This window comes from Cebus imitator, unplaced genomic scaffold (assembly GCF_001604975.1).
Source record: "Cebus imitator isolate Cc_AM_T3 unplaced genomic scaffold, Cebus_imitator-1.0 Scaffold146, whole genome shotgun sequence".
Taxonomy (NCBI): domain Eukaryota; kingdom Metazoa; phylum Chordata; class Mammalia; order Primates; family Cebidae; genus Cebus; species Cebus imitator.
The window spans coordinates 220,159-233,393 of record NW_016107461.1 but is presented as its reverse complement, the minus strand read 5'-3'; the positions used below and the strand labels follow the sequence as shown (position 1 = coordinate 233,393).

The 13,235-nt window shown below is 36.5% G+C and overlaps 1 protein-coding gene across 1 annotated transcript in view; it reads right to left on the bottom strand.

The window, feature by feature from the left end:
* LOC108314019 (ATPase family protein 2 homolog) overlaps positions 1-13,235 on the bottom strand; it is a 269,876-nt gene that overhangs the window by 54,032 nt on the left and 202,609 nt on the right. Inside the window, exon 6 of the mRNA XM_017542739.2 lies at positions 11,893-12,057. Coding sequence (XP_017398228.2) covers positions 11,893-12,057 — 165 coding nt within the window. The remainder of the gene's footprint in view (positions 1-11,892; positions 12,058-13,235) is intronic.

The following is a 13,235-nucleotide window of genomic DNA, read 5'->3' as shown; positions in this document are numbered from 1 at the left end:
ATTCTTGCTTTTAAACATAAAACTACGCCTTAAGGATTCTTTCAAACTGAATAAAAATATGCCAAGAGGCTAATTTTGCTGCCACTGAAAGACTGTCCTGTCCAAGTGCCAAAAGCAATGTGACTTATTTTTAATCTTGAAGAAAAAGGGGAAATATCTAATTTATGATTTGGAACTTCCACAATGGTAAAGTAGCATGTTTATTATACCTATTGTTCTTTTACTCCTAAATAAACAGGAAAACTCTGCTACAAATATAAAAGCAAAACCCATTTTCCAGAATTTAATAGTAAATAGGCTGTGAACTATTATTAAAGAACAGCAGAAATAATCTTTGGGAATTTGAAACATAAACAAAATAAAAAGAGAAAACCCTATGAATCTAAATTCCTTCTACTTTTCTTTCTAGTCAGTCTAAGGCATGGTTAAATTCTGTTTCTCAATTTCCAAAGCCTAGTGGAGGGTTTATTTAAGAATAATGTAACCACTGCATTGCAGCTCTAAACAATCACTGCATAAAGTTTAATAACATTCTAATAGAATGACTTCTTTCAGAACTCAGAGTTATGGTCATTTGGGGATGAAGGAGAACATGTCAATGTGACCACCATACACTGAATAACAGGTATGCGGTGCTTCTGTCCTTAGCATTACACTTCTCAGCCTTATTACCTAAACACTGGGGTCCAATCCTAACTTCAAAGAAAGGGCAAAGTAATGAGGTATGCTCATTTCCTAAACAATTATTCTAGTGGAAACAGAAACCCTCAACTTTCTAAAGTTGGTGTACTATTTTTTCTTTTTAATTAACAAGACATTAAAAAATGTTAGGAATAAGCAAGAGGTGAGAAACTAGGAAGAACATGCTAAAATAGGGATATTATACAGGTAATTTATAAAGAAACATTAGCTTTACACATTTGAAATGTAAAAAATAATATACATCTTTAACAAGGAAAAAATAAAAATAGGATTACAGATATTTATAAATATTAATCAGGTGAAATAAATGCTACATGTAAACTGTGAAATATAGTTTAACTTTAAAGAACGCACCATTAAAACTAAAACCAAGACGTATACATGAAACATTTATTATGAGTATTCATAAAATCTATGGTAAGACAATATGAAAATATTAGGCAAACTATAGATTTTTAATATTAGGTATCAAATTAAATTTGCTGATTACAACAAAAGCGATTTACTTTACACTTGTTATGTGCTTACTAGGATAAGCACCTTATATAAATTAAGTCATCTAATCTGGACAACTGTGAAGTAGGGACCTCTCTTATCCTTATTTACATATGAATAAAAAGGTCACACAGCTAGGAAATGGGAGATTGGCATTTGATTCACAGCTTTCTCTTTCCATAACCCAGGGTACTTAATCATAATTCAATTTCATATAGTAAAAGATATTCTTTAAATAAGAAACAGTTTTTATATGTGTATTTTTTTATATATATAGACCAATTAGGTTGTTAGAAATCAGCCTTCCATCACTTCAAATAACCAAACAAAAATAACTGACACTACCAGAATCTATGCTGCAGAGATAATAGCATGCTTTACACATATCTCTTTTAAAATCATAAGCTCCTCTCAGGTTAATAGAACCTTCCCCCAAGCCCCCGCCTCCATTTTATCACTCTTCCGAAGATGTGGAAGCACAGATTAATTGGTTTGTATAAAATTTTGGAGACCAAAACCTAAAATGCAATAAAATAAATAAATGGGAAAAAAAAAATTTGGAGAAACAGAATGAGGAAATAGAGACACTAAGAGTTTGGAAGAGGAGAAATAAGGCAGAATGTTAAAATGCTCAAATTGGCATTATCTTCGGCTTGAGTAATTCTCCATAGATATCTATTTACTCTGGATATCAGCTTGGGGACTAGATTATCTGGTAGGTCCTGACTAACTTGTTCACTGGATATACTTCTTCTCTATTAAAAGGCTTCCATATTTGGGTATAAAATGTTATATTAGGTTTGTTGCTAACCAACTTCTCATTCAATATCCATTTCCTTTCTGACTAATACTTCTTGTAAACTCACAGCAGTTTTAAATACCTGGCATAGAGTCAGTAATACAGGTATGGCAGCACAAGGTGTTCTGGAGTGTGATTAACTTTGGTGTAAACATCCTATCTAAAATAGCCCTCAGGTAAGCTGAATGTACTTTTGTTGCCAATTTAAGCAGAAGGTAAAGTTTGGAAATACAGAGAATCTCTATAAGCTGTAACATTGTATCTCCATACACTGAAGTTTTAAAAATTGTGAGTTAAAATGAACAACATTATAATTTTGTAACCTTCACTTACTTTCCCAACAGAGTTTAAGGAAAAAGTTGGCTACTGCATATTTCCATTTTATAGCACTTTTTATCCAAGTATCCCCAAAATCATAGATATTGAACTTGACTAGCTGTTCTTAAGGAGTTGAAAGCATAACAACCAAAGATCTCAAGGTAAAAAAATCACTAGGCCTTTGACTTTTTGAGCATGTAAAATTTTCATTTCTACTTGGTGGAAAATTACTAAAGTTTGCTAAGGAGAATTTTATTAAAATCCAAGTTCTATAGCACTGTCAGAGTCATTTAAGATCTCTATTCTTCTGGTGCCATAATTAATATCTTTTGGCTACAGAAGAAAATATTTAGGGGCATTGACTAAGATCCCAAGATCTCAGCTTTTTGGACAGACTGTAAGAGAAGCATAATCATACTATATATCCCTGGAGGTCCAATCCCTAAGGTATTCCTTATTCAGTTAATTTAATTTATAAGAGGCATATAACCACACAGATTTTTAACACTAGAAAGGATTATAAAAAAGACCATCTTCCTATCCCCTTATTAAAAGGTGAGAGGTTGGCTGGGTGTGGTGGCTCATGCCTGTAATCCCAGCACTTTGGGAGGCAGAGGGGGGCGGATCACAAGGTCAGGAGTTCAGGACCAGACTGGCCAACATGGTGAAACCCCGTCTCTACTAAAAAATACAAAAATTAGCTGGGCATGGTGGCTCGTGACTGTAATCCCAGCTACTTGGGAGGCTGAGTTATGAGAACTGCTTGAACCAGGACCCGGGAGACAGAGGTTGTAGTGAGCCGAGAGTGAACCACTGCACTCCAGCCTGGGCTACAGAGCAAGACTCCATCAAAAAAAAAAAAAAAAAAAAAGATGAGATGGAGTTCTAGAAATGATAAATGATTTGGCTAAACTCATTGTAGTTAATGGCCATGATGGGTCTTGGCTTTTACAAATTTCTTTACTTAGCATATAGATCATAACATGCTGAGGAAGGGACAAGGGGAGTGGTGCAGGACTACCTGAAAAGTTGCAGTCCTAAATAGCTCCTTTTAGCATATGCTGACTTTTGCTCTGAAGGATCCTTTCATAATTCATTTACAACAGGGAAGCCATATTTTAGCCACTAAATAGGTTAAAAAGGTATAGAGATTATGCCTCTGTCCTTACAGTTTACATTCCAAGTTATATGTCTCAGAGGATATAATCCACCTTACTTTTAATATTCTAGCCATTCACACCTAGTACTGTACCTCATGGCAGGTTTAAGGTTGCACAAAAGACTTTTAAAAAAAATTTTATTTTTATTTTTTATTTTACTAGGTTTTTGGGAAACACATGGTGTTTGGTTACACAAATAAGTTCTTTAGTGGTGATTTCTGAGATTTTGGTACAGCCATCACCCAAACAGTATACACTGTACCCCATGTGTAGTCTTTTATCCCTCACTCCCCTCCCACCCTTTCCCCTGAGTTTCCAAAGTCCACTGTATCATTCTTATGCCTTTGCATCCTCATTGCTTTGCTTCCATTTATGAGTGAGAGCATAAGATGTTTGGGTTTCCATTTCAGAGTTACTTCACTTAGCATAATTGGTTGCCAATTCCATCAGGTTGCTGTGAATGCCATTATTTTGTTCCTTTTATGGCTGAGAAGGATTCCATGGTGTGTGTATGTGCATATATATGTATACACACACGCGCGTGCTCGCGCCACAATTTCTTTATCCACTTGTTGACTGATGTGCATTTGGGCTGGTTCCATATTTCTGCAGTTGCAAATTGTGCTGCTATAAACATGTGTGTGTAAGTATCTTTTTCATATAATGACTTATTTCCTCTGGGTAGATACCCAGTAGTGGGAATGCTGGATCAAATGGTAGTTCTACTTTCAGTTCTTTAAGGAGTCTTCACATTGTTTTCCATAGTGGCTGTACTAGTTTACATTCTGACCAGCAGTGTAAAAATGTTCCCTTTTCACCATATCCACACCAACATCTATTATTTTTTGATTTTTTGATTGTGGCTATTATAGGATTAAGGTGGTACTGCACTGAGGTTTTGATTTGCATTTTCCTGATCATTAGTGATGCTATTTTTTCATGTTTGCTGGCCATTTGCAAATCTTCTACAAAAGACATCTTTAATATTCCCAACGTATTTTTATCCAAAGGCTCATGAGGTAAATATTAAAGTTACAGAAAGTAGTTTATATAGTTGAGATGTAAAATCTCAATTTGTTTATTTCATGAAAATAACTCTATATGAAGTGCCTGCTAGGCACTGTAGGGGAGATAAAGGTGGATAACACACACACACACACACACACACACACACACACACACACACACACACACACGGCACCCTGTACAGATGTAAAGCTTGTACCTACAAAAGGGTACCCAGCCAAGGGGGACAAATGGGGCTGAAATGTTGCTCATGCTCTGTTTGACAAGCTTTTTGCCCTAACAGAAAGCTATCAGCAAGTGGGGTGAAGGAGCACCTGTTTCTAATTCACGTAATGGTGCTTGGGAGGCTAGCTAGTGGTAGCTTTGGACACAAATACCACAAATCTTTCAATAACACAAATCTGACCACAACAGTCATCACATTTTTCAGTGGTTTTCCATTGCCAACAGGAGAAAAGCAAATTGAGATGACGTTCAAGTTCGTTCACATGTAAGTCTGACCACTTTTTCTCCTTCTCCTTCTACATGAAGACTCTTTCTGCCAATTATATTGAACATTTAACTGATTTTTAGACCACACCATGCTCTTTTATTCATCTCTGGCTTTCCATCTGCCCTTTAAAACTCAGAAAAAAATTCCCTTCTGGGTATCATCTAACTTGTTTAACCCCAGGTGGTGTGAGTGACTCCTCCTCCTTTCTCCTATAGTATTCTGCACATCACTCGATCATGCCACGTAAACACACTATACAGAACTTCGTTGTTTATGTCTTTCCTTCTAAACTGCAAATCTTATTCGCAATACCTAGGAAATAAAGATAACTTATAAAAACAAGGTTCCTAATTTTAGGTAGCTTATACTTTTTTGGAGATGACAAAAACAAGGTAGGTAAAGACAATTACTGTTAAGAGAAATACGTGTAAAAATATCTGCTTCATATCTGCTGTTTAGTTTGCTAAGTCACTATTCACAGGAATTGACAAACCTTTATCAAATATTCAGACATGTCAAAGGGAACTATGAAAGTTTCAAAGAATATTGTGTTGACTCAGAGGCATTAGGAGATCATGAAGAGTCCTTCAAGTGGAACTGATAGGCCTGATTTCTGGTCCCAGGTTTGTCACTTACTTGCTGTGGAATCTCAGACAAGCCAATTGCTTTTGCTTGATTTTAGTTTTTTTGCTATAGCACTGCTCCCATAGAGTTAGGGTACTCAAAGAGATAATGTATATGAAAATATGACTAAAACTACAAAGTGCCATTTTAGCAAATGTTAAAACTGACATTTCTGGTTGGTAAAATGACTTAGAATCAACACATAAATCTATCACTCATCTAATATTAATGCCCACTGAGTGTGTGCGAGGCAGCTACTTTGCCAGACTTCAAGAAGTGCAAGACCTGATCTCTGCCCTACAGAATTTTTGTTTGGGGAGATGAGGCAGCTGGTCGTATTAAAGTAACTACAGAGGCCAGGCACAGTGGCTCATGCCTGAAATCCCAAGACTTTAGGAGGCTGAGTTAGGAGGAATGCTTGAGGCCAGGAGTTTGAGACCAGGCTGGGCAACATAGTGAGGCCTCCATATCTACAACATTTTTTTTTTTTAATTAGCTGGCACAGTGGCATGTCTGATCTACTCAGGAGGCTGGGCAAGGAGGACCACTTGAGCCTAGGAGTTCAAGTTTGCAGTGAAGTATGATCATGACACTGCACTCCAGCCTGGGCAATAGAATGAGGCCCTGTCTCTTAAAAAATAAAACAGCCACAGGGAAAAATATAACAGCTAAACAAGTGAAACAAAAATAAATGTAAAAGAGTACAAAAGAATAGGCTATTTCTGGGTGGGGTAGTCATTATGGCTTTATGACAAAGTAGTTATTTCAGTGGGTCACGTAAGGAAAGAATACAGTTGTCCCTTGGTATCCAAGGGCAACTGGTTCCAGAAGCCCCTTAGATACCAAAATCCGAAGATGCATAAGTCCCTCACAGAAAATGGCATAGTATTTGCATATAGCCTGTGCATATCCTCTTGTATAAGTCATCTCTAGATTACCTATGATACCTGATATAATGTAAATGCCATATAGTTGTTATGGTATATTTTCAAGTTTGTACTTTTTGTTGTTGTATTATTTTTATTGTTTTTTTTTTGTTTCTGAATATTTTCTATTTGCAGTTGGTTGAAATTGCAGATGGAACCTGCAGATACAGGGCACTGAGTATTTTGAAATTCTCTGGCATAGATACACAATTTTAGTGTAACGACACAAGAAAGAATAGAGAGATAGCAAAGAAGATCTCGAATAAAAACAGGTGACCACTTGGTGATAGCAGCATGTTTTCATAGGGCAGTTTCTGATTAGGCAGAAAAAGCAGGTTGCAGACAGTCCACAGTAGCAATCCCCAACCTTTTTGGCACCAGGGAGTGGTTTTGTGGAAGACAATTTTTCCAGAGATGGGGTGAGGTGATGGTTTTGGAATGAAACTGTTCTCAGACATTAAATTCTCATAGAGAGCACACAACCTCCATCCCTTGCATGCATAGTTAAGTGTTCATAATTCAACAGTGTTCATCCTCCTATGAGAATCTAATGCTGCTGCTGATCTAACAGGAGGCAGAGCTCAGGTGGTAATGGTCACTGGCCCATTACTCACTCATGCTATGCGGTACTGGTACTGGTCCACATCCAGGAAGTTGGGAATCCCTGGTCTACAGAAGAGTACTAAGTACTGTGGTGCTCTGCTTCACTTTGGAGACAGGTACACTGCTGCTAGCTGCTTTCTAACAAGAGTAAGTAGATTGCTTAAGACCAGGCCAAATGGTGTTCTGTCCTTCCTTAGAATCCTTATTCCTGTCTCAGATGTGTTGTTTGACTGGTGAGATAAACAATCTACACCAGATTCTAGTATAATGACTCTAATGTTTTAGTTTGGGGAATACTATCATAAGAGACGTCATGTAGGAAGAGTACAGACATTTTAAGAGGCTAAATTGCTCCTTCTATTTTCACTGTGTGGGAGAAAGAGAGATGTCAGAAGAACTGTTAATCAGTGAAATTGAAAAGTAATTTAAGGCTCTCTTTTTATTAGCTATAACAGCTCAAGCATAGTGAATAGGACCCTTCTTGGATTAATGAGGCAAACTGGAAGGCAATTTTTTTAATGTCAAGCTGGCATGAAGATCTTGTGCTATTATTAGACCCAGGAAGGCAGAGACTACAAAATAGCCATGACACATCATTTAAAAATAAAATAAATAGGCTAAGTTTACATGACGTGAAAGATTTCTGAAAACTTGGTGTGAAATGTATTTAACTTGAACACATTGCTTTAAAAAGATTTTCTAGAGCTAGATTCATAAGATTACAATAGAAAAATCACTATGGTAAGCAAATTTTTACACTTTAAAGGAGAATTTTTTTTTTTTTTTTTTTTTTTTTTTTGCTGCCTGACTGCCATATCATGAGCTGCCTGCCTGCTCCTGGGAAGGGCCTGTCCCAACTGGCTCTGCCCTGTCACCACAGTGTCCCCAGTTGGCTGAAGCTGGCCTTTGAAGATGTAAGGGAGCAGGTTTACAAACTGGCCAAAAAGGGCCTGATTCCCTCACAAATTAGTGATCCCAAGGGGTTTACCGAAAGGAGGATAATATCCAAATGTGAATAAAAATTCAACCCAATTTTACAGATATCAGTCTTTGGCCTATGTCAGCAAAGTCTGATACATGGAAGAAATTATGCATCTTACTCATCACCTGTGTTCCCAAGAATAGTACACATGGGGGTAATAAGCCCAGTTATTGCTTTTTTTAATATATATTTGTGACAATTGATTTCCTGTTAGAGATAAAACTCTTCCAAAAGTAACAAGGATAATTTGATAAAAGACGAATAAATGAGGCTGAATAGTCTACAAATAACTTAAAAAACAAAAATCAAAGCCAAAAAAATAGCAATAATCAAAAAGACTTCTTATTCCCTCCTAAGAGAAGTTCCATCTGCCTTTAAATGGCATAGGTTTTTTCATTGACTGAGAGCTACAGCCAAGAAGCCAAGACAATGAGGGCCACAGCCACAGAGACAATGAGTGGCAGGTGGCAGAGATGGCCAAAAGATGCAAACTGCTTCAGTCTCCCCTCAGAGGCTGCTCCCTAGTGACTGTATTCCCCTTCCGGCTGGTGACAAACTTCCTCTTGAGAGCCTCTTGAGGCTTACAAAAGTGCTTCAATTCTCTGTATACCCTCTTCAGGGAGGAAAAATGGAGCGACTTCAAGCAGAAGTTGCTATCTGAAACACAGAGCTAGTCTAAGCTTTTATGGTACAATGCTGATTGGGCAAAATAAGTAACCAGGTGAAAAGAAAATAATTTTTTAAAGTAACCCCTTCTCTTCTCTGTCATTAAAAGTACCAGTGGCCGGGCGCAGTGGCTCATTGCCTGTATTCTCAGCATTTTGGGAGGCCAAGGCAAGTAGGTCACCTGAGGTCAGGAGTTCAAGATGAGCCTGGCCAACGTGGTGAAACCCCATCTCTACTAAAAATACAAAAATTAGCTGGGCGTGTGGTGGGTGCCTGTAATCCCAGCCACTCGGGAGGCTGAGGCAGGAGAATTATTTGAACCCAGGAGGCAGAGGTTGCAGTGAGCCAAGATTGTTACATTGCACTCCAGCCCGGGTGACAACAACGAAACTACGTCTCAAAAAAAAAAAAAAAAAAGTACCAGTATCATTTCCATCTTAATCATCCTCTACAACTTTTTCACTAAAAATAAAACATGCTCACTACACTTCAACATTTTGTTTCTAAAAAACAATTAGAATGCCAGGAATTTCCTAATCTCTGGCTTACCTGCCCAAATTCTTGTTCATATAGCTAACAGGGTACAGTTAAATAAAATTAATTTTATATAATCTTGAATATAAAATACTATTTTTCCTGCGAGGAAATTTCATTTTTTTAGTATAAAAATTTCATTTTTATGAAATCTCATTCATTTTAGTAGTTTCATTTTTATACCCAAAGTGGCCAGAGACACTCTAACTCTGAGGAAATGGCTCTGTCTACAGCAGAAAGTTAGAGGGTTCCTCTTGTACAAATGCAAACTGACAGTCTATTTTTCCTAAATCTAACTTAAAATCTTTTTTTCCCACAGTTTATCAAGTGCTTGTTAAACATGCACCATGTAGGTTCCGTGTGAAGACAGAGAAACAGAGAGAGATGAAACCTTACATTTTATCTAAGCATTATTTAATTAAACTGTCCTAAACCTCCTATTTATTAAGACTTTGAAGAAATAATAATAGTTTTCCTAAAATACCTATGTGAACTGCCTAACTGTTCAGACCAAAAAAAAAAAAACCTCAGTAGGGAAAAAAACCTGCCTCATCCAAATTAGAAACCACAGAACTACTAAGATGTAGCTGTTAGCAAAATTTCTATAAAGTGTAATACTATACTAATTATAAATAGGACCACAATGGGATCCCCTCCCCAACCCAAGCATTATGGAACACAAAAATATAATTTGAGGGAAGACAAAATTTTCTGCTACTTTTCCTGTGACAATTTCAGAAGGCCTGATATAAAAATTAATCATAAATGTGCTTAGATGTTAAATCAAATACGAAGTGTACTACATAAGAATTAGCAAGCCAGTACAATAACTGCTGGCACCAAAGGAGGTTTTTTCCTTTTAGCCAGATAAAATCTCTCTGGGTTTTATTTTTGTTTTGCACTTCAATGTTACTACCATGAATTACTTCAAAGTGAGAAAGGCACATTTATATCTTGCTAACTGCTCTTCCAGTTCACTCAACTCAAGTGAAAGATTTATGGTTTCTTCTTCTTCCTCTTGCTGCTTTCTGAAATTGCCATATCATATACATGATGCCAGCCTTGTCTCAAATCAAAAACTGAATTCTAGAAATGTAGGAGCAGTCAGTTAACCATAACTCTACGTTCATTTTAACTTTATGGATGCTCACAAAGATCACTGATTCAGAGGAGTTAAAGGTGAGCTCATTTCAACTGCTTTTCAAGCTACTTTCTACATAGCTTTTTATTCCAATGGACTTGAAAAATATAAAGGAGGAAAATCAAATACAAATGCTCCTCAACTTATAAGGGGGCTATGTCCTGATAAACCCATCATTGGTTGAATATGTAATAAATCAGAAATGCATTTGTGTGCTTTTGAAATGTGTTTTTGACTTATTTTCGATGTAATATGGATTTATCCAGATGTAGCCATATTGTAAGTTGAGGACTGTCCTGAATGTGTACCACTTTTATACCCAAAAATCATAAGTCAAACTGTCATAAGTTTGGGACTGTCTATATCTACGGTTCTTGGGGCAAAACAATGAATAGATCTGGTATTTATTTTGGCTGTTGTTATTAGCTATGATTGCACGATACACTAAGTCCAGTTCCAAAATGCCTCTCAGAGTACCACTAATGATCTGTCATACGGTAATCTCTTCCGTGTTTACATAAGACAAATGAAAACAATAGCAAGCAAAATAGAATGCAGAGTCCTAGCCTACTGAGTAATTCAGAATAAAAATAATCTGTAACCTCTTACTTAAAAAAATATTAATTTCCCAGTACAAATCCACATCATTCATTGTTACGACAGATGCTATTTCTGTGTTGAGAGACATAGTTGGTCCTTTCCTTAAGAAATGCAGGTAGAAAACTTGCACAATTATTTCATGGAATTTTATTTGGTAAATAAAAATAGCTTAAGTAAAGAGTTGGTAAGGAGGGAAAAAATGTTTATCTGCCATACATAAAACTGATTTTCATATTTTCACAGACGTCTTGCTGTTCCTGTCAAGAGCTTATCTTCAGAGGAGGGCAGATACCTTTTTACTGTGAGAAAATCTTTAGTACAAAACTAGATTGAGATAACTTGGCAAAATGATAAAAAGATGATAATGATACACACTCTTTGCTTAGCCTTTATACTCATGATATCCTAATTTCATTTCTATGATCTCCATAAGAAAACAGCAGGGAAGGTTATAGCATCATTTCCATTTGATGGGTAAAGAAAGCAAAGTTAGAGAAGTGTGTGATTGGTTAGAACTGCTGTATTAAGAAGCCCAGTGGAAGAATCTACTTCTAGTCTAGTGGTCTGTTCACTATATTAAGCTATTCCTCTGAACACCACATTTTGAGAAATAATAGGAGCAAATAAAAAACAACTGTGATATAATAGAAGCCACGTAAAGTGCAATTTAACTTAGTGACTATGGCCTGTACTGCACTTCTTGTTTTAAGATTTTTTAGTACATGGTCATTTAAAACACTTGGCGGGAAGCAATTTATTTTGCTTAATGACCTGAAGCCACTGCTTCCCTCCCACCAAGATATTTTGAAGGGAACTCTCTTACCTCTGCCCCGGAGTATGAATCAGTCTGAAGGATGAGCTCATTCAAATCAACATCATTACTGATAGGCATGGAGTGAAACTGCAGCTTCAGTATTTCCCTTCTTGTTGCTTCATCTGGTAACGGCACATAGATGATTCTATCAATTCTTCCAGGCCTCATCAAAGCCTATAAAGAAAATGAGGCAACATGAATTAACCAGGCTCAGAACTGACATTCCACCTCAAAGATACCCATGGAAAGATGTCTGGCATTTCACGAATAATCCAATATTATTCATAATTGGTAAATAATACAAGTACCAGAGATTCTATAATCTATGTCACAGATACAAACAATATCAAGAGTACTGTTGAAAATAGAAAAGGAATATTTATGGGAGGTTGTCCCTTCTCAGCAATTATCAGGTAAATAAAAGATGACTATTCTCTTTTCAAAAATGTAGAAATAATTTGCACTCATTATATCAAAAGGAATGTTTTTGTAACTTCCTTAAATAACTATTAAAATATAGTTTAAGGCCAGGGATGGTGGCTTAATATACACCATAATACCTGTAATCTCAGCATTTTTTCTTTTTTTTTTTTTGAGACAGAGCCTCACTCTGCCGCCTGCCCAAGCTGGAGTGCAAGTGGCGCCCTCAGCTCACTGCAACCTCTGCCTCCTGGGCTAAAGTGATCCTCTCACCTTAGCCTCCTAAGTGGCTGGGACTACAGGCATACAGCACCATGCCCAACTAATTTTTGTATTTTTTTGTAGAGATGGAGTTTTGCCTTGTTGCCCAGGCTGGTTTTAAAAACAGGAAAACTTACACTACTTGACTTCAAAACTTATAATGCTAAAGAAACAAGATAGTGTGAGAGTATCTAAAGGATAAAGATGCAGACAAATAAAATAGAAAAAGTAAGTCCATATTGATTTTAAGCCACTCGAGAAGGAAATTATCTTAAGAAAAGATACTGTGGATGATAGAAATCCATATAAAAAAAAATGAACATTGACCCTTACCTCATACCATACTGAAAAATTAACTTGAAACGTATGAGCTAAAACTACAACACTTCTAGAAGTATAAAAGAAAAAAATGGATAACTGGTATCTCTTCGAAAGATACCTTTAAGAAAATGAAAAGACAAGTCACAGACTGAGATAAAATATTTACAATATGCATATTTGACAAAGGACTTGTATCCAAATATATGAAGAAGCCTCATAATTCAATAAGAGCAACCCAAAGTAACTGAGCTAAAAACTTAAACTTGCTAACCATATAGGTTCCTTTGTGAGGTAAGTATGTGAAAAGATAATTAACATCAGTAGTTATCAGATCAATGCAAATTGAAACC